Consider the following 22,857-nt stretch of genomic DNA (forward strand, 5'->3'; position numbering starts at 1 on the left):
TAAAGCCTGTTTCTTTGTATCTAAATCCTATCTACCTTCAATATCTGGGTCAGCCCCTCTTTCTCTTTGATGATCATTCTCCTGCCCCTAGACTCACCTTCAGAGGGTTCTCTTAGAATCATGCAACGGTGTATGTTTAGAGTAGTCACTACATCACCATATCACTGTTATTTGTCTGGTTGATGAATATATCTTGTGCCCTTAACAAAGTAAAATCTCCTTGAAACCATTTTGATATCCACCCCATTGACACAGCACACAGGGATTGATTGATTTAAAAAGTCTTTTGATGGTGGTGGACTTGGCCCAGTGGTTAGGGCATCCGTCTACCACACAGGAGGTCTGCGGTTCAAACCCTGGGCCTCCTTGACCCGTGTGGAGCTGGCCCATGCGCAGTGCTGATGCACGCAAGGAGTGCCCTGCCATGTAGGGGTGTCCCCCGCGTAGGGGAGCCCCACATACAAGGAGTGTGCCTTGTAGGGAGAGCTGCCAGCACGAAAGAAAGTGCAGCCTGCCCAGGAATGGTGCCGCACACACGGAGAGCTGACACAACAAGATGATGCAACAAAAAGAAACACAGATTCCCGTGCCACTGACAACAACAGAAGCGGACAAAGAAGACGCAGCAAATAGACACAGAGAACAGACAACTGAGGTGGGAGGTGGGAAGGGGAGAGAAATAAATAAATAAATAAATCTTAAAAAAATAAAAAATAAAAAGTCTTTCGCGGGGCTAATTGGAATGAAGGTCAAAACAAGAGATTGTTATTGTGCCCTAAACTAATTCAACATTAGTCTCAGGCTGTGTGGTAGACATTTATTGTTTTGCCTTCCCAGTAACTATCTTCTGGGAACCTTCATGGTTCTAGGGATCCTTTAAGCTTAGTTCCTTATCAGTTCCATTCACAGAACCCAGGATATTCACTAAACACTGGTGAAAAGAGCTGCTGTCAACTTTATATTGGAAAAAATTCCCCTTGAGTTTGCATGAAAGAACTAGATTCCTCTAATTGAGCCCACGAAGACTTAAAGGAAATGAAAGAGACCTGTAAATTTTGGAATAGTTTTAGCTAGCACCCAGTACAGAAACTGTTAGATATATGGCTACATTATTTTTAAAGATATCGAGTTTCTCCTCCTCTTCCTGAAGAAAAGTGCTATCACTATGTATCGAATCTATCTTTGCATATTATTTGTCCAGTAAGTACTCATTGGCAATTCGCTGTGTCTAAAATGGTGAGCAAAGAAGAGGAACTTTTCTTTATTTTCTGGGACTTCTTTCTTTTACTAGCTTCTGAACCATGAGTCAATAAATCCTGATTGCTAAGCCAACTTATTGTGTTGTATTTGTCATAACGGCTTCGAAACTTAGACAAGCACCTACAATGTGCCATGTAGTCACTTGTAGTTTAACACATATATTTTCAAATCTGTACAACAGTTCTGTAGGAGAGATATTGTTACTACTATTTTGTAGATAAGAAATAGGCTTGGAGAATTATGGATAAGCCACCAAGAAAAATTGAAAAAAATAAGAACCATGCTGCTATGTTCAGATGACACTTGGGGTAAAATTTCTGTTGTCTTCTGGTGCAACAACACTACAATGAAACTGAGAGCAAGTAAGAAGAATTTTGTGTTTTTATTTTAGATGATGCTGGAATTCAAGCTACTGGAATGCACAGAACACAGCCTGAACACCACAACATGAAGCGGCAACAGTCTCATTCCTCTGAAGCCTCACACAGCCTTTTAGGAATTGTGACGGGCTCATCTGCTGTGAGTTGGCCTTTGCAGAGTCTCAAACAATTGTGTGTGGACAACATGCACCGTAAGTGCAGTCTGTATTATTCTGGTCTATGATCAGAGCTCCTTTCTCCCAGTGTTACCTTAACCCTTAATTATAATTGTTTAGCTGTTTTCAAAACTGTTTTCCCACAGATCTAGTAAATACTAGTAACAAACTTCAGCATTTAGATCCCGGAATCAAAGACCCCATGAAAATCTGCATCTATTGGCATTTCAAGGATTTACTCTCAATTTAATTTAGTTTTGTTTGATGGAAGTTGAAGATAGCTAGTGAATAGCAAAGAATACAGATGACACCTACCCAAGTAAATCCCAGTTCTTACAAACCAGCTACAAGGAGAGTTTCAGTCTATTAGACCCATAGCACTGTAAAAAACACTCAGAAGGATGGTCTTATCATCTATGATGCTGAATTACAGGGGGTGGAAAATGATTCTTGTGACCTGATTAGGTTAACTTGGGGCTACATTCTTGGTTCTTAGTGTGGTTAGGAATAAGAATAATTTGAATTTTAGTCTTATGAAACTCTGTTCATATGTCACAATTGCCCCTTATGCGTGGAGGAAAACTCTTTGCATTTAAATATAAAATACATAATTTGGATGTGTAATATTTGCAAATATATATTACAGTCATAAAAACACAGTTATTTTGCTTTTATGTCACAGATTAAGCTTGTGCTTTGATATATGAGGCTAAAGAATACAATAAAATTTATTTCACAATAATGACCTTTAGAGTCAAAAGTTATATGAACTACATGAAAATATAAGTGACAGGCAGATGCTAGAAGATCTTTTTGCAGTTTTTTAGGTAAAGGTTTTTCCTGAAGCACTTCTATAATTCATTCCATACAGCACTCACTAGATTTTATGAACTGGTTAACTTTTCACACCATGAAGTACATAAACTTCCTGAAAAGAAAAAAAAAATTCTAGTTTGGCATATGTTTGTGTTGCCTGGTGGCATGAAATTGTGACATGTTAGCATACAAATCTGAGAGTTGTTTGAATATTAGAATGTTAATAATGTCCCCAGAAACTCCTTTCCGGCCTGTCATCTGAATGATTGTCAGGTTCAGGATCTAAAGAATATGGCAGGGATTACAACTATTTTGTAATGTGTTCTACTGATAGATGAGGAGAATTTGGTATATGTTTATGTTTGTGTTGAAAGTGACTCCTTGAAATTTAAAGAAATAGTTTGCAATCCAGAAAGTGGTAGAGATAGTCACTGGAACTGGAATAAGTCCATGAAGAAGAAAATAAAAGAAAGGCTGGTAACTGCAGAGGCCACTAGAACTTTCTCGTTGGTGAGCATATTGTGGTACTGATTCTTGAAATACTTCTGCACATTTTTGAAACCCCGTCTGGTATTATGCCTAGCTCCATTTTGGTATAGCCAACCACTTTCTGCATAATTTGGAAGAATGTACCTTTTGAAGCTAGTAGACAGGGATAAAATGGGGGTGTTTTCTTTTAACTTTATCCTGCAAGTGTAAGGAGCAATCTTAGTTAGAAATCCCTCTGCATATGTACAGGCGGGTTCCACTAACATGGAAGGAAGAGAAGCTTTACTATTTAACCAGTACTTTGGTGCAAAGGCTTTGTTTAGATGCTTTACAAGTACTTTCTCATCTAACGCTCTAAGTGGTCCTTTCATGTGGGTATTATTATGTTTATTTCACAGAAGAAGCCAGGATCCCGAGAGGTTAAATAACATGCTGAAGGGCACATAGACAGTATCTTGGGAGCCAGGGCTCAAAACCAGGATCTGTCACTCAGACTTCACCACACCAAGCTGCCCTCTGTGAATCTTTTGGACAATACCTCCCGGTAAACTACCCTAAGGGGCTAAATTTTACACATTTTGACAAAATTTACAAATTTCTTCTCCTTAGTAGATGTTAAAAACATAGACTCAATGACAAACATACTATTGTATGATAAATATAAGAACAAATGGTTCAAGAATATAAGCCAATCTATTTCCAATGAGGGATGAAGGAATCACACAACTGAAAGCTATTTTAGACAAACGTATTTGAAAAGCAGCTTCTGATGGGCTGAAATACATGCCACATTTAACTGCTACCTCCAAATTACTATTATCTTAGGAGATATGTTGGAAAACAAAGTCTGATTTATTATACAAATTTTTCAAAATCTCCCAGGAGATTTTTGCAGTATTTAAATGTGTTGGCAGTACTTAAATTTAGCTTTCATTTATGAAGCCATTTTTAAAAAGCCCAGAAAAACAGTCCAGTGTAAGACTGTTTTAATGTGCCCTAGTCTATACCTCCAGAGTCTGGGTTGACTTGCGAGTTACCTGATCTCCAAAATTGGGGTTCTGGTACACACCGAGACTAGGGAATGCTTGGCCTCAACTCAGGGCGAGGCTGGGTGCTGGCCTTTCCTAGCTGCAGCTCAGCTTTACCCAGAAACGAGCCCCACGGAACCCGCCCTGTCAGGCACCCTCCTCTCCCAACCTGCCTGCTGCCGTCACAGGCCTGCAGCACCTGCCTCACAGCCCGGTCCTCTACATTCCCACCCCTCGGCAAAGGCTCCCAGGCTTCTTTCCACGCCATGCTAGTCCCTCCCTAGGGGATGTTCTTCCTCTCCTTGTGCACTTGCAAAACTTCCCGTTCATCTTCCAAAGCTCTCAGCGGGGCTTCTGTGAACCTCTCCTCCAGAAAGACATTCTTTCCCCTGCGTTCCATGTGCTGTTTATGTCTCACGTACACTGTTCTTCACCGTAAAGATGTTGTGGTTATGTGTCAGTTATCATTTGAAGGACAAAGACTGAATTTCATTTTGTATTATTAATGTCTAGCTCAGTACCTTGTACGTAATAGGTGCCTGATGAATGTTTAATGAGTGAAAGGCCCGATGCACCCCTATATAAATTCTACTTAACATTTTTTACTCAACTTATACCCCACGCCTTTCTCAGAGCCTTCTGTTAAACAAAAGAGAAAACTGTTACTTTTACGTTTATTTAAATTTAAAAACTCATCATTTACCTTATCTTAATTATTTATTTATATAATCTTGAATTTCCCACCAGGTTGAAAGCCAAAGGGCTAAGGCCCCTCCAGGGCTTTTGCTAACTCTATGATAATGATATGAAAATTAAGAAGAGGTGCTCCCTTTGGGTCAGTCATACAGCTTGGGGAAGGGGACAGCACAATTGTACAAAGAAAAAGGTACCTCTTTCTCCAGGCAGAAGCAGCCCTGGGCCAGGGTGCACGGTTGGCAAGGGAGAGTGGGCAGGATTTCAGCACATACCACCCCCCACCTTGGTACAGTGCACATTCTGCACAACTGTGCATGGCAGTCCAAGGCATGATAAATGTTTTGATTGTATTGGATTAGAAAAAGTCTCCTGGGTTTCAGAAAACAAATGTATAAGGAAGATCATGCATTGATCTTTCTGGTCTGGTCTTGGCATGTATTGAAATGAGGTGCTGCCTCAGAAATGGACCTTTCAATGAGTCAGGTTTTTCCAATGTGAATCTTAATTGAATTGAGAAGCTGTTTCAGCCTTTTCTTCCATAATGAACTCTAATGCTGTTGGGTTACCTATTCTGTAATGATAGCAATTATGGAATGCTAGAGAGCTATCAGTGTACTGAGAAGCAAAATTAGTTCACTTCGAAACCCAGATTGTGTGTGTGTCTGTGTGTGTGTGTGTGACAGAGAGAGACAAAGATAAGGCAGAGACACAGAGAGAGAGAGAGACAACGGAGAGAGAGAGAGGGAGCGGGAGAGCAAGTGCTGGTTTTGGGGTTAGAAATGGCCAATCTCAAAATTGTTCCAGATTTGGTTTCATTTGAGTTGCACTGAAATAACTTGGTAAAATATGTTTTTATTTCATTGATTTTCTGGGAATATCAGGGCATTTCTTGGCTTAAGCCCACTACTCATGTAAATTCAATGTGACTTACACTGTAAGGACAGCAGGCTAAGGCTACTTTGAAACTATCAAATATCTGAAATGTCAACTTGTATAGAAGCAAAGAAGAGAAGCGGAGTCCAGAGAACTAAAGCTAATTGGAATCTTAAATTATGTTTCTTGTCAGAGGTGATTACTTGATCCATCAGAAGTATGGATTTAGCTGCATTTAGCAAGTTTAACTTAGATTTGTAGACCCCACAAGTGTGTGGCATTGTTTCATTGGGGGGCTTAATTAAATTGTTCATAGCAGCCCTCCCAGATAAGTAAATTTCCTGCTCGGGCGTGTTTACAAGGAGCTCCTGTTCGTCATGTGGTTGCATCCTGTGACTAAGCTATGTAATAAAATGGTGAAGCCCAATGCGCTTTAATTAAAAAATGACCACACCCAGTGATAGATGTCAAAAATGGAGGTTTATTTCTGGCTATGATCTCATGTTCAGTCAAAACAAAAATAAAACAAAGACCCTGGCCATACTCAAACAACACTGGGTTCATTGCATTGAGCTTTTAAACACAAGCATCCTCCACCAGACGAGACACCCGTCTGTTCTGCACCCCTTGGGGAAAGGCTGGCCTTTCATTTCAAAAGGACTTCCTAGCTGGCTCTGCTCCCTGGGGATATTAAGCAACACTGTGTTCAGGGCCAAATTCTCAAGGCTGAGTTCTCAAGGTTACCCAAGAACATGAGGAAATTCAGTAATAAAGAAGGCACCACGTTTTTAACTTTAAACACCTTTGCCAGAAGTTTCAGTCTCACATGCGAATATTACTAGCTTGTTGGTCTTCCAGTCCGTTGGAACTTTTTCCTTCTTAGAGCATCTTTACTATTGAAATTTGAGTGCCATTAGGATATTGAGTACAAAATCACTGAAATGAAATTAAAGTAATAAGTTACCTTCAGGTATTGGTGCTTTAGTTTTTCTTCCTCTATTGTCAGACGCTTCTGTGAGATTTCTTCTTGGATTTTTCTTTTATCCTGAAATTAAAAAAAAAAAAATTCTAGCATAACTCATTTTTCAATTTGCTTAAATATGTTTTCTGGGGGTTGTTATTATCTGAATGGACAGCCAGAGGTAGGCTCTTGGCATTGGTATGAAGCTGCTTTGGAAATTCAAACACAAAGCAAAGGTGAGCAATGTGAGACATTCACAGCATTTTGCTGATGGCAAAAATAAGGTGGTTTTTCAAAGATAATTTAAAATATTTTAGTGTTTTCTCTTCCATTCCCCTTTTCTTTCCTTCCCATTAGTCTAGTGAGATTAAGCTACTGAGTGATGCAATGGGACAAGTGAATTTTAAGGAGAGTGTTTTGAAAAAGGCATGAGGAAATGTGAGGCGAGACTATTCTGGCAGAAAGCTGAAGAAGTTTATGTGGGAAAACAGGATAGATTTGGATCATTAGAAAACTAGGAAGCTAGGAAGTGGGGCTGTTTCCTCCTTGTATAACTTGTCCTGGTAAGATAGAGAAAAAAGGTTTAGGCAATACTTAATGCAAAGAGGTTTTTTAGCGGATGAAAAAAAACTCATGGAGAAATACGAGAAATCTTTCACTAAGTTTAAATTGCACTGCCTGAAAAAAAAAAGCCTCAAAAAAGAAGGCATGACTATTAATGCACAAAGATTTTATTTTCTTTTTTGAAAATATACCATATATGCTCACTAGACAGCCTGGGTTTGATTTCTGACTGGCATTTGCAAGCTATGTGTCCTTTGGAATAATACGTAACTTTCCATAAAGGGGAGATAATAATATCTTTCTATTAAGGCATGAACATTAAATGATAATATATGTAAAAGTGCCAGAACAGTGCTTGGCACAAAATGCTCTATAAGTATTTGTTTAATAGAAATTAGTATATAATCTGTTAATCGGACAAAAAGCAACACAGTAATTCTGATGATGCTTCCATTGGTCTGAAACATTCTAGGGATTCCCTAGAATGTAATTGTGTGACACACATTACAAGCCACACACTTCAAGGCCCTTGTTCCTTTTTATTTTTATTTTTTTACCAGAGGTGGCATTATCTATCATGATCCACCATCTTGTTTTTGAGTTGGTTTTAAATCTGCGTTCCAAATTGAAAACTCCCGAGGATAAAAATGTGTTGCCAATGAAGACATCTAAAGAAATTTGAAGCAGGCTCAGAAGGTAATTTAGGAGGAAGAGTTCCAAAAATATTTGGCAGCATTGTTGAATGCATTGTTAAGTGCATGGCTTCCTGATGTCACTGCTCTAAAGAGAATAATTCTTTTTCGATGTATAAGTTCAGGTACATTTGTTAAAATCAAAACAGCAGGTGGACCTCCAACTTTATTGTGGTGTTTCTCTTTGGGTGTAGGAATATGACTTCATTGGTATTACTTTTAAAATTTCATAAGCAACTCTTTTACAAAAAAAAAAAAAAACAAAGCTAGGCAACAAACATGAGTCCATAGAACCATTTCCTTCCTCTGGTTGAAATCTGGTCATTAGGAGCAACAATTTGGTAAACGTCTGTGAGCCACTTCTCCACTATGTCTAGAGGCTGTTGTTGAGCTAATATTAGTAGTATTTTAAATTTGTTGTGTTAAACATTTTGGCATTTTTACATGCATTATTTCCCTTGCTAGTCATAATAACAGAGATACTGCCATAAGTTTCATTTTATAAAAGAAGTGAAAGCTTAGTGAGATTGAGTCATCCAAACTTTCACTGAGCAGTAAGTGGCAGAGCAGGATATGAACCCAGGAGTTCAGAGTCCACACTCAAACCAACTCACCCGACTGTTTTCCTGAGTGGAAAGTTAGTCAGGAAAGTCACACCTTCGCTCCTTGTTCTCGCCATCACGAAATGCTGTGGCTTGAAGGCGGTGTTAGGACAGGAAACAAGGGGAGGCCGCCTCTCATCAACAGCGAGCAGCGCATTCTCAAGTCTCTGGAGGCTGGTGCTGCAACTGTCCACGTTTCTCCGTGGATATTCTATAGAAAGCATCTTATCTATGTGTGACAGGGACTGGTGAACCCTCAGTCATAAGCCCCCACTCCTCACCCCATCCCCGTTGATTGCCAGGTTGGACTGGTTTCATCTTGGGGTTAGTAATAAGATAATGAAGCTGTGGGTAGAGGCAGGGCATTTCAAGTGTTTTGGTAACACCTGGCTTATAAAGGGGTTGCTAAGACATTCGAGTGTTTTGTCACTCAAAGGTAATCTGATGCCTCTCTCATATCAGTTCTTGGTAGGTAAGCAGGTGATTTTATGGTGTTATAGGTATGATTCTATTTTAAGATGGGAGTACGTTTTCCTGATAAAATATTCAACAGTAAGTTGTTATCCTTGTTCCAAATTTTATAGGAATCTAGAAGTGCTACTGACAAATAAAGTGACAGCTATTTAGTTTCAATATGGCAGATTAAACAGTAATCTACCTGAAATTGTGTATCTAGTTCCATTGCTAGAACACCAAAGGTTATCACAATCAGCCCATTCCTTCCCAAATGATCATGGGACAAATAGATGTGAAATGCCATTTACTTTCCAAAATTTCCACTGGAACTTGAGCACTTCTATAGATAGCTTTTGTAATATGGCACATCAGATATTTATTAATTTAAGCGTTGTGAATAACTCATATTGCTCTTTACGTCATCACTGAAGCATGAACAATGCCCAATTGTCAAATTCTCTGACAGACTATTTTAGCAGTGATATCCATAAACTTCAATTCTCTGAAAGGCTACCTCTTCATTCTTTTGAACATTCATTTATTAACCCTGTACAAAAATAAGTTATTGACCATCTATGATCCAATACTTACTAAAAGTAAGCATGGTACATAAGAGTATGAGTACCTTAGAGATATTATTGACTAAAAATGAGCTAACATTCTAATATACCTAAGTTTGTTGAGAAGGTGGGATTGATCTTGAGCAATGGAAGGACACACCTTATTTCAAATAATTAGATTGTTTATAAAAGCAAGAGTACAGAAGTATGTGAAAAGACTCTCCACATCATGATATTTCAGAGTTGTAAGACATTTAGTGATCCTGTGGTTCAAAGACTTCATTTTACACAGAAGAGGTTTGAGACTTTGAGATGTTAAATGACTTGCGTAAGGTCTCACAGCTACGGCGTGGTAGAGCTGGAATCAGTAAGCAGATCCGCTCCTTCCCAGTTCAGGGCTCTTTTTACTTCTCACCATCTCCACAAAAGAAAGAAAATGCTTGGTCCTGGGCATTTCAACAAGCATAAAAATACAGAAAAAGAGAAGCAATCTTACATTACTATGTTAGATACCACCCGATCAGAAGGAGGGTATAGATGCTGTTTTCTTAAATCAACTGACAAAATTGATAGGAGCAAGTTATGGCAATGATGAGAGATTAGTCAAATGATTGTTTTCAGATTAATTTTGCTAAAACCAGAGTATCTTAAAAGTCCATGCCTAGCTAGCTGACAGTTTCATTGCTCAGGGTCTCAAAAGAGCAGTAATAAAAGCTGTGTTCTGAATTTAAATACTATCAAAAAGAAGAGATGGCTAGAGAAGTGCAGGTAATGGTGACCTTGAACCATGAGAGAAAGGGATATGATACCACAATATTCCAAGAAAAGAATACTGGGCAAAACTGGAGACAGTAAGCTTTCTTTTTTGGAAAATAACTATAATTCTAGGGGTAAGTATTTTAAGGGGAAGATATATATCATGGGTCATGGAAAAATGAATACACAATTGACAATGATTTCAAGTAAGAAAAGAAAGCCATTATAAACCAAACCAAACCAAGACTATTAACACAGAGATCTCCCCAATGAGCCCATGCAAGCAAAAATAAAGATCATACTATGACAATATGACCTATTTGTCATAGTATAAATAAGGTAAAAATCCAGGGTGATAAGAAGATGGGAAGCATGTGAAAAACAGTGAGGGCACAAAAAACATATCTATATATACATGTATATGTGTGTGTATATATATATTTAAGTTATGCTGAGAGTGAAAAATAAAAAGGTAAGACCACTGATGAGATAGTGTGATATTAACATGACAGACATAAAATAGAACTATTCCACTCCTGTTTTGCTTCCTTATTTTTGATTAAAAAGAATAATCTTGATTCTGCAAAGGGCAGAACAAATATACTTAAGAGGAAATTGAAGCTTGAGAGGAACTAGAATACAAAAGCCAGAGCTGCTCTAGTCTTCAGTCTCGGACAGATTTCATTTCAGGGAAGAGAATATTGAATAGACATGACAAAAAAGTATTGTCAAATAACCTCCTTGGAATCATGGATGAAGAGAAGGGATATCAGAAGACCAGAAGTGTCAAATGCCCACTTTTTTGAAGAGGGAAAAAGATGAATTATAGATAAAGACTGGTGAGCTTATTGGTTAATCCCTGGCAAAGATGTATAATGAATTAAAACAGAGCATTGTATTTGGATAAGGAATGTCTAGAAGACATCATTGGATTATTAGAAACAAATAATTTAAAATGAACTATTTCTTTTTGCTTAATTTTTCAGGGTCCACGGATGATGATTATGATGTTCATAACAGCTAACATTCATTGAGAATCTTTATGTGTCACGAACTATTCTAAGCACATAAATGTATCAAAACATTTAATATTCCCAAAATCTCTAAGAGGTAGGGTCCAAGTTTATCTCCATTTCCTAAAATAAGAAGCTGAGGAACAAAGAGGTCTATCTCATGGGAATTTAATATATCTTGATTTAAGCAGGCTTTTGACAAGAATTTTTACTTTATTCTTTTGGGATTTTGTGGAAATGCAAACCAAACGGAATATTTATTTGTTTTTTAAAGGCAATGTCCTGTAAGAAGATATAAAACTAAACCAAACAAATCTACAAAGGAAAACATGCTGAGACAACTTTCTGAGTCAGAATTTCAAGGGTGGGGTAATGGTGTGATAGATGATTTATTGTTAAAAAACACTTCAAGCAATTTTAATGATCAGCCAGGTTTGAGAAGCACTGTAATAAAAGATGATCAAATCAAGATTTTTAAAACATCTAGACTGAGAGGAATGATGGACCCAAATTGGTGATTAATTTTATTATTAATAGATGTAAATTATTAAATTTTATACTGTAGAACATCTGGAAAATACAGACAACTTTCAAGAAAAGTATAAAAGTCACCTAGACTCCTATTCATTCAGTAATAACTACTGTCAATATTTTGGTGCATTTTACTCCAATTTTTCCCAATACACTCTAACCACAGATATATTTTCCGACACAGACACTTGTGCACATACCATAAGGAGGCCCATGCCCACAGTTTTGTGTTCTATTTTTTTCACTTAATGTTATATCATGAGCATTTGCCATGCAATTACATTTTATTAAAAAATTAACTTTTGGCTGCTTGTTATAATGCAATTTGTGTAACCATTCTCTCTTTTTTCCTGCCTTGTAGGTTGTTTCCAATCTTTTGTTATTATAAGTAGTTGGGCAATGAACTTTCTTGAATATAAATATTCTATACTTTTTCTTTGATTATTTCCTTAGGATATATTTCTAAATATTAGTAAATGAGACAAGGGGTAAATATTATAAAGAGTCTTGGCTCAGATTCCTAAAATACTTTAATGAAAAGTGTTTATGTATGTTTTAACTTATATTTCCACAAAACAGTGTCCACCACTTCATCCTTACTATTTATAAATATAACAAGTAAAAAAAATAGCAATTAGATAGGATGAAATATATCACATTGATGTTTTAATGAGTATTTCTTTAGTTATTAAGGTCAAATATTATTCATAATTTTCTTGGCTATTTGCATTAATTATTTTATTTTCAGTCACCTGTTTATGATGTCTACCCATTTGTCTGTTAAGCCTATTAATGATTGACTTATTGAATTTTAAGAGCTCCTTCAGTTACAATAGTTTGGGTGAGTTGTAAATACCTTTTCTTATTTGCCTTTAAATTTTATTTGTGATGTTTTTTTGAAATACTGAACTTTTTTTTTTCTATTACTTTGGTGTTTTTAATATCTTTTATCATCTGAGGTAAAGTAATTATTCATCAATATTATCTTCCAGTTTTCTAAAGATTTTTAAAAATCTATCTTTAATCCAGCTGCATTTATTTTGATTTGTGGTAGATGCTGAGGATCTACTATTTTCTTTTCCAAAAGTTTAAACTCATTATCTGACTTTTTTTCAAAGAATTATTTCCTATTGATCTAGGATGTAAGTTTTACCATTTACTTATTTTTTATGTATGTCAGGTCTGGTTCTAGGTTATAAGTACAGTTTCTCTGATTATTGATTTTGGTATTAATACCACTTAATTTAGATTATGAACCATGAGGAAAGTTAGCATTTTGTTGGGCACATGTCCCTTTATTATTCTTGTCAAAAATGTCTTGAATAATAGCTATAATTTATTTCCCCAGTTCGACTTTGGAATTATTTTGTTAAATTCCAGTAACAACAAAATAAAAAAAAACCCAACCAATTTCTTATCCCTCCTTACTCCCTACCCAATTAAATCAACTAACCAACCAAACAAAAAGTACTATAAGTCATGATGGAATTTAAAAAGTTACTGTTAATAATGATCATTATCCAGAGATAATCAGAAACTAATACATTATTTATATTATATCTATTATTTATAACTGCATGATATATTACAGTTCATATAAATATAGAAATATTTATACTCTTATATTATTTATAACTGAATGATATAGTTCATATAAAATTGGGATAGTTTTTTTTTACATTACACATTGCAATTTATCTACTTGCTTCTTTTAGGATTATCATGAACATAATGATATACCATGTCATTAAATAGTCATCTAAATTATTGTTTTTATGACTGCATATTATTTCATCATATATATGTACTAAATCTATTTTGCTCAGTTGTTTCCACTTTTTACTATTAGAAATGCTCTGTTGCGAACATCTTAGGACAACCATCTTTTTATGCATCTCTTATTTCCTTAGGATAATTTCTTTGTCATGAAATTCTAGGTCAAAGGATAAAACCATTTTTGAGGTTTCTGAAACTGCAGTGAGATTATGTTAACCTCATGCTTCTAGCAGCAGTGAATGAGACTGATTCCTTAGAGATTCTGGAATTACATTAAGCCTACAAATACATTTGGAAGTAAATGACAGCTTTTCTGCATTCAAAGTTCACCTCCAGGAACGGTGTGTCCCTCTAGTTATAGATATGATGTCTCTCAGTAAAGTTTTTAGCATTCTACATATATATCCACACATTTCCTTGTTAGAATTATTTCTGTGTTTTAAAAGATTTTTATTTTATAGATGTTAGGAAAGGGATATTCTCACATTATATTTCCTAAGTACTATTTTTGTCCAGGAAAAAATGGTATATTTGTTGTGTAACTGACTACTGAACTTTCAAATTAAGTTTCATTATTCTCATTTTCGGAGATGACAACCCTGAGGATGAGAGAGTTTATTAACTTCCAAAGTCATCTGGTCAGTGCAGTGGTGGAACTGGTGTTGAACCTAATTTTCTATAACTCCAAAAGTGATGTATTTTATACAATATCCTATTGCTTTCTAAATATGTAAATAGAAATATCATTCTCCAAACAAAGAATGTTACAGCATCAAGGGATTCTGTCTGGTTCAACTATCAGCACCAAATTTTGAGAGTGACTCTGACATTCTGGATAGTGTCTAGAGTGGGCTTGTGAAATGAAGAAAAAACCTGGAAAAACAAAAGTATAACTTTTATGTCTAGAGTCAAGATGATTGGGTGGAAATGCAAGGAAGCTTTATTGTGGCACCTTTAAATGAGAACTCAACTCAGAGAGCTGTTTTTAAATGGAATAGGATGTCTTAGGAGATATTGATGCATCCGGTATTGAAAGTGACCAAGAAAAAGCCAGGAGAGCATTTCTTGAGCATGTAAAGAAGATTCCTTCATTGGATGCAGCATGGAAAAAGAAATCTCTACGTTTTCTCCAGACCCTAAGATTATTTCTGCATTTAGGTTTGAAATACCCTAATTCTTAAATTACTCATGGATATAGGACAGTATTATCACTTCTAATTATGGAGTGAATTGAAAAGCACAAATTTGCAAAACCTCATTTTACTAAAACTTTTAGGTTTTCCTTCCTAACATTATAACAAATTTTGTTATCTAAAGAATCTGCTTATGTTCTACTCTTTTATTCCTTTGTCCATCTTTTATTGTTTGTTCTAATGAATAGCGAGAAAACAAAACAAATAAATAACAAACATAAAACACAGTCTCTGAATAATCAAGGGGTGATGGTAAACTCAACCCGTTCCTCAGTAAAACAAAATCTGTTAGCTGACCGGATGGCCCTTAGTTCCTCTTTTTTTTTAGCTTGATATTCATTCATTCATTCATTCATTCATTCATTCATTCATTCATTCACTCATTCACTCCCCCACTCAGATAGTGTGGATCTCAGGGTTAGGGAAACTTTGAGAGCTGCAAAGGTGTCTCTGCCCTTCAGAAGCCCTGGCTTGAAAGAAGAGACTGCAACGAAGGAGAAGAGGTAGCAAAGGTTTGGAATATTTGATGGTCTAGGCATACTTTGCTTATGTCCCACTCATTTTAAAGCAATATCAAACCCTCTGAAATGGCAATACAATTGTTTCTTTTCCACTTCTAGTCCTGGCAGACCGGGGAAGATGGGAGGGGAGTGCAGAGGGTGAAAGACTGATTTGGGTTGGAAAGTGTGGTTAAATGAAGCAGGGCCTCTATAGATTCTTCTCTCTGCTCCACTTTAAACTCTGTAAGACTGAACTATAGAAACCTGAAGAAATTCTGAATGGGAGTGAGTGTTGTAGTTTTGTTTATTAGAATTTACTGTATTGTCGTGGTCAGAGAATCTGACAAGCAGAAGAATGGAATCAAATTCTGCCATTTAGGTAACCCCTTATTTTTTCTTGGTGTCAGGGATGACAAATCCTGCTTGTGAAACTACTGAGAGGACTTTTTGAATAAATAAGATAATGGCTGTGAAAGTTGTGCTACTATTATTTTTAAGGCTGCTGTTATTGTTATCAATCTCAGAATGTTTTTGCTTGAGAGATATTTTTTATATCCTAGGTTCCTTAGCATAGACTGGTTTTTATATCACTGTTGTAGCTCATATCAAAGTGTTGTATCACCCTATGTCAAACACTGATGCAGTTGCACATTGAAAACTTGGTACTTAGGACAGATTCCAGTCTTGCTTTCTATACTGTGCTTCAGAGTTAACCTAATCCTGTGATTTAAGTGGCTTGACTGAATGCTCTCAGTCCCTGGTGTTTTATTTAAAAACTGTAAGTGCAAACTCACTCAAACTGCTCCTAAGGTGTCTTAGGAAAGAAGGCATCCCACGGGTTCCTGGTCAGGGGACATTTAGGGCAGCAACTTTTCAGTGCGTCTTTTTCCAAAATGACACCACTATCATAATAAATTAAATATTCTTATGTTATTTTAAGAGATGCTAAGTAGTTTGATACAGGAGAATGGGAAGTGGAAGTCCTTTTCAGTTTCAGCACTGAACTACGCTCCATTTCTTTACGTCAGACATGTAGACTCTAATTCCTTTCAGATCGAGTTTTAAGAAGTAGCTTTTCCTTTTGACCACACAGCCACGTCCAGAAAGTCCATGGGGATCCTTGTTAGTAGAGAGCTTCCAAAGCAGCATTATCCTTCTGTATCGCCCTGGAAAAACCTTCCCCTGTTATCAAAAAGCAGTTTCCTTAATGAGCTATCACAATGATTGTACCTCATCACATGGTCTCCTTTATGGGTGGGCTATTATGTTTGGCAATGAAATGTGGCATAAGCGCATTTGTGCGAAGAAATCTTTTCCTCCCTGGAAGAAACATGTAATCTCAGTACAGCACTGTGGAAAATTGTGCGGCGTCTTTGTTGTTTGAACATTCTGGCCTGGGCTTATTTGGAAGATTCCTCCCTCTCCGTGTACCATCTGTATGTAACTGTGTTTGGATGCTCATGACAAATTGGAACTTGTTTCAGTGCTTCAGGTCTTACACCATGAGGCACGTTGATTAACAATGGTGCTGTCTTTTAGCCGTTATTACTTTAAGAATTCCTTAGAACTTGAAACCCAGGTTAAGGTATGCCCTCAGCCAAACTCCAGGTTGGCTTGCTCTTGGTCTCACTCTCGCATTTGTGCAGGGAGATTGAGTAGGAAAAATGTACATGGCCAGCATGGAATACGGAAGCGAGGTTGCCTCCTTGGAGTGTGAACTGTGCAGCTGCACAGGGCCCCATGCACAGAAGGATCGAGCACTTTAATGCTCTGCTGTCACCATCTTGAAATTCTTCAAATGTTTTGAACAAGACTTCCTACGTTTTCATGTTGCACATTTTCAAATTATGTAGCAAATCCTGCTTTTGGGTCATTAACTCTCCTATTAACTGTTAGGGGATCTGAGATATTAAGAAAAAGAGAATGACATGACTGATACGCCAAGTGACGGGGTAAACGCTAAAGAAATAACTAGAACTTGTGTGTATCTGATTGTTCTAATGCTGGCCTCTGTGTTGAGTAGATTTCTGTTTTATGTGAAGAACTTTCTGACCCCTAAATTCCTATATTTGCAAGGTAAGAGAAAACTTCTTTGGCAGTGGAAAGAAATATGGAATGGATCTGGGGTAATGTGAGAGCCCCTTATTTTTTGCGTCACGAGCAGCTTTGGCCGGCAAATCTGGCTCTGTTGTTCAAATTCCAGCGTCAGGACTTTCTATGGCTCCTTTCCAAAATAGAGTCAGTCCTAGGCAGGTGCTTGCACTTGTGATAATCACTGCTGTCTAGCTTTTGACAGAGGCTCACCTCCCTCAACTCCATATTCTAATGTCACCCTCTCTGTGGAGCCCACCCTGATCACTCTATTAAAAATTGCAAACCACTCACCCCCTACTCCTGATATTCCCATTTCCCTTATTTTGCTTCTTTTTGCTTACATGCATGAGGCCCGGCACAAAGCAGGTATGCAATAATAAAAGAATGAAGAAATAAACCCACAGCACGCAGTCCTGATGGTTAAGGGTAAGCCTTGATGAATATAAAAATTTCACTTCTTACCTCACTTCTCCCCAGGATCCTTCTGAGCTCATCCCTCATGCCCGATCCCTGGAACAGGACTTTTGGAGTCTGTGATCTCTAGCCAGTTTAAGATCTAGGAGTTTTCTAGTCTGAGCATTCCCATAGTCTTTAATAATAGTATTTTCTAATGTCAACATAAGAATGGGGAAAAGACAATGCATTCTTTCTGGAGGAGGATGTCAAGAATTTATGGAATATTGCTAATCCTAAGGGAATATTTCTTTTTCTGAAGGGAGTTCATGTGGGACTTTTTACTCTTCTTCAATTTAGGCCAAGTTTATGTCCAGAGAGGAACTTTGAGGAATAACTCCTTCAGGGACACATTCATTTCTTCACTTCACTTCTTGAGGATGATGGTATCATCAGTTCTGATAATATTAAAAGTGAATTCCAAATTACCAGTCTACCTCAATAGCTCTTCTTTGTATATGAATCAGCTATTGGCTAGAATATATTCCAACTTGAAAAGATCCTTAAGAGATTTTTAAAAAGAAGAAATATAATATTTAAGCAGTTTGAAGCAATCCTGTTCTTGAATTATAGTTGAAAACTGAACTCTCTAACTAAGGGGTACTTTGTTAATTTAGTAAGGAAAGAGTTGGTACATGGATAAAGTAATGAATGTGGGACATGAGAATAAATAATTATGTAAAATGGAATCCATATTTGGTATCCCCCAAATTGAAGTACCTTCTTTTAAGCAATAGTGTCTTTGAACTTTCATAATTTTTGTCTTTGCTCTCTTTTATGTCTTGGAGAAAACTTCTGACTAATTTAAAATTCATTTTACTGCTGTGAGAAATGAATGGTGCCATAACAGTCATTTAGTTTTCAATCTGAGAGCCTAAGTGCTACATTCCATCCACTCACTGTGTTAATCTCTCTCTTTTTTAGAGGAACAAGAAGACTGCCACTTGGTTCTGTCAAGTAAGAGGCATATACATTTGTTCTCTAAATTCCTTGCAGTGGAAATAATGACTCTTTAAACACTCGAAACCAGATGGAATATATGCAACTGTGATTATTTCATTTCACAGCCAGGGGTAGGAGGAAAAATTTTAATATAAAAATCAAATAGATCATAGAGGGTAAAGGTTTTTTTTTTCTTCCAAAGTGAAGTCTGTGAGTTGTTGTGTCTGGCTACATCGGACACTTGCCTTATAACTTTGTTCTTGAAGTATACAAAAAATGATTTCCAGTATGGGGAAAAAAAAGGGGAAAACAGTGAAAATGAGGAATTGGCTTAGGTCAGAAATTCTGATGGTTTCAAGTGCTTGAAAAAATGAAATATCCCCTGCAAACTCTTTGGATACTGTATGTTTTCATTTTGCCAAGGGGAAGGACAATAGCTGAGGTGGCTTCCTGGGCAAGGCAAGGGTGGAGAAAGTTGGCATCTTCCAGGGTGTCCAAGAGAGGAGAACAGGGGATGTGTTGTTTCCATGGACACATCACTGCTCCATTTTTCCTCTAAGTGGTGACAAATGTGATTGGCCTTAGCCTGGCCAGGAGTAGGTTATTGGATAATTTGATCCTATAACCCTTAAAAAATTTTCCCCCCACAGCCTTTATATAAAGATATTACTTCCAAGATAGAATTACCTTATGATCTTACTTCAGAGATTTGCTTCTTTCTAGTGGGATGTTTAGGCTAATGGAGTAACCCAAAAAGTAGTTTTCTATCATCACACACACACAAAAACACACACACCTGTAAAAACAGGAAGCTAGTTACTCTCTTGCCTGCTTTTTAGGCGTTATGGCTCTTGTTCTAGCTCTGTTTGCATTTGGAACTCTTGTGAACATTCTTAACCTTTCATAATGACTGTATGCAGCCGTACCTTCAGAATGTGTGCTGTTTCAGTGAGCATCATAATGTGCATTGGAGGTAATACAAGTTTAAAGAAGGGTTTGTTCCAATCCACAAAGGAAAATGGGGAACAAGGGGCTATTTGTGCGTAGCACTGGATACAGGTTTCCATCTAGTTAATTGGGAGATAGAGGCGTTAGAAGAAGCTGAGCTTATACCCATACAATTCACACAGACTAATAAAATAACCTTTAGACAACAGCTGTAATGCAAAAGGTCCAGGCCAAAGACAACAGAGCAGAGCTGAGTTCCTGTCCCTTCAAGAAGGACAGCTGAAACTGTGACAGCGTTTAACAATAAAAAAGAACAAAACAAAACAAACAACAACCAAAGCATGGCTTTCTGAAAAAAGGAAAATGTAAAAAATCAGAAGTTTAACACTAAAAAAAAACTTTGTCTTTTTGAAAAGTACCATCTTTATAAATGGACCCTGGGGTCCTTATCATTGGCTAAGAAAACATTTCAATTTATCAAATGCTTTCTGGGTGGAACTGAGACATTGTATCTATTTAGTAAATACCCTAAATTGGGATTAACGTAATTATTTATGCTATAGGGGTTTGGAGAACAAAGGAAAAAAACCTTCCCACCCACCTTGATTTAGCATAAATTAAAAAAAAACAACAACTCATTTCTTCCTGACAACTAATTTCAGTAACAGAAAAATGCTGAGAAGTTGGGATGCTGATTTCCAAAGGTTTTTCTCTCCTTAAAGGATTATAGGTTATGAATAATGATGAGTGTACCACAGATTTCCAGGTCACTGCCAAAAAGAAACTTTTACATATACATATATAAGCTGGCTCATTTAAGGAAAGTAATTCATTTCTTGCTTTGACCCTTTCCCAAAACAAACATAAAAAAATGCAACTATTTTCCTTCCCGGCATTAACAAATATTTTCCAAATCCATTTCATGCACTGCATTCCTTTATCAGGATCTTATTCAGTTTGTGACTCTGCTGGAAACTGATACCTTAGAATTAATCTGATACGTGCTTTTACCTACTTTTCCCTTATTTAACGCTTAGCTTGAGTGCACCAACATTCATTTTAATTCTGTTAGTTTTTCTGGAACCCACTACCACATTACAGAATAAAAAAGTTTTAGGTCATTTTTTTGTTTGTTTCTTTTTCTCTTCCCCTCTGGCTTAAATTTTAACTTTTTTTGCACAGTAATTGCTTTAAAAAAGTTTCCAAGTTGGGGAGCTGTTTTTTGATCCAATTCCTTCAAATATAAATTTTAGGAATAGACTGTGCTTTTAAGGTACCTTGAAGATGAATGATAGTTAACCAAACTGCCTTAAAAACTTTTGGCTGCTGTTTAAATTTGTAGGCACAGCCTTTGGGGAAATCAAGTAGAACATTCACCCTGCACTCAGGCTGCGAACCTAGAGAGTGACAGAGGGTCACCAGGGGTAAGAGAGTAGCAGAGATGGGCCTGTGGGTGGGGGGCAGCAGTCTGCTTCTCTCCTTCCAGGGCCTCCGCTCTGGGCCAGCTAGCAACGTGGCTGCTGCTCCTCCCGGCAACCACCTTCCTGAGTTGAGAACTGTATGCACTTACTGTGATGGCCTGGAGTCTTTCCTTCACCAGCTCAGCTTCTTCCATTCTAGAAATCAAGGGCAGGCAGACCGTGAAGGAAGTCCACAACGACCATAAAGCAAGGAACCTCCTTGGGGAGAGGAGTTGGGCTGACAGAGGAGAAGCAGGGAGAAATCCGTTCTGAACACCAGTGGAGAGAAGGAGAAATCCCGGACTTGTCAGGAGCGTCTCTGAGCAGATGCACAGATCAGGCCAGACAGCCACGTGAAATGAGGGTGTGCTGGGGAGGCAGACGCTCAGGCTGCTGGCACGAGTTGACTGACAAGTTTGAACGGCAGCGGCACAAGCCCTTTTCCTTCAGGAGCTGCCAGCTCTTTGTTGTAATATGCACAGTTAGCAAGGCGTGTTTTCTTATTAACTGTTCCTTACCCAACTCATTATTTGCTGGGAGTGGCACAGGGAGCCAACATGCTGAGTGTTTAATCAGCCTCTGCTCTAGCGGCGCGCGGCTGTCCCTGGATGTGTGGGTCTGTGTGTTTGTATAAAGTTAGTTGATCTGCACTCGCGCTCCAGAGTTTACAAAGAGTCTCGCCTTGATTGGGGCAGGAGTGCCAAGACACTTACTGCTTTTCTTCCTTTGATTGGCTTTACATAATAATAAAAATTCTATAGTTCTTTTCAAACGTAATTGAGTGGAAGATTTACACCAGTCTGTCTCCTTTCCCCTTCCCCTGCCCCCTTTAGCAGCTTGTTTCAAACTTTGGGATCTTTAGGTCAGGGAGAAGTTAAAGGAGTTAACATGACTATATTAAGAATTTGGCCCACCACCAGTGTTCAGTGAGTGCCACCCTGTTATTTCTTGACTTGGATTTCTGTGGAAGGCCGTGCTTTCTTGGACCTTGTTCAGAACTGACACTCAGGTTCCAGGAAGGTGCCCATTTGACATCAGCAGCTATGCAAGAGAAAGGCGTGCGGGTGCAATGAGACATTCTATAATTGCAGGCACTTATTTTTAAAAATATTTTTTACTGAAGTCTCTCGTTCATACATGAACATGCATAAACAATAAGTGTAGAGTAAAGATTGTGAACTGACAAAATAAACATGCATAACATCACACAGGGGTCCCATACATCACCCCCCCACCAACACCTTGCATTGTGAAACATTTGTTACAAACCGTGCAAGAGCATCGTCAATATTTTGATGGGTGGGTTGGGGGAAAAATACACTGAATGTATGACAGGCAATATAATTAGTAGTAATTGCAGGCATTTAAAAAATCATTTATTGGTTTATTTTGTCTCTAGTATAAGCACATTAGTTTTTCATAATTTAGATATCTGACTTCATTAGAAACTATTTTAAATCAACTGTGAATAAACGTTCTGGTTTCCTTTGTATAATATTGTAACTTAGTGACAACTGGGTCAGGCTGAAGACTGGGGTTTCCACTCCAAAATGGTGAGCTTTGGAAACTACTCTCTCTGCACATCTTAATGTGTGTATACCTGAAACCTCATGCTTTCTGTGGATAGTCCCTCTATCCTGTAGAAAAAGACAGGTGAGT

At 37.5% G+C, this 22,857-nt stretch overlaps 1 protein-coding gene across 1 annotated transcript in view; it reads right to left on the bottom strand.

The window, feature by feature from the left end:
* The window catches only part of PALMD (palmdelphin), a 49,012-nt gene extending 27,172 nt beyond the window's left edge, over positions 1 to 21,840 (bottom strand). Inside the window, exons 1-2 of the mRNA XM_004471691.5 lie at positions 21,309 to 21,840; positions 6,662 to 6,742 (exon numbers count right to left, since the gene is read on the bottom strand). Of these exons, the coding sequence (XP_004471748.1) occupies positions 6,662 to 6,742; positions 21,309 to 21,353 (126 nt within the window). The 5' untranslated portion in view covers positions 21,354 to 21,840. The remainder of the gene's footprint in view (positions 1 to 6,661; positions 6,743 to 21,308) is intronic.
* Between the last annotated feature and the right edge of the window lie 1,017 nt (positions 21,841 to 22,857).

This window comes from Dasypus novemcinctus, chromosome 9 (assembly GCF_030445035.2).
Source record: "Dasypus novemcinctus isolate mDasNov1 chromosome 9, mDasNov1.1.hap2, whole genome shotgun sequence".
In the NCBI taxonomy this organism is placed as follows: domain Eukaryota; kingdom Metazoa; phylum Chordata; class Mammalia; order Cingulata; family Dasypodidae; genus Dasypus; species Dasypus novemcinctus.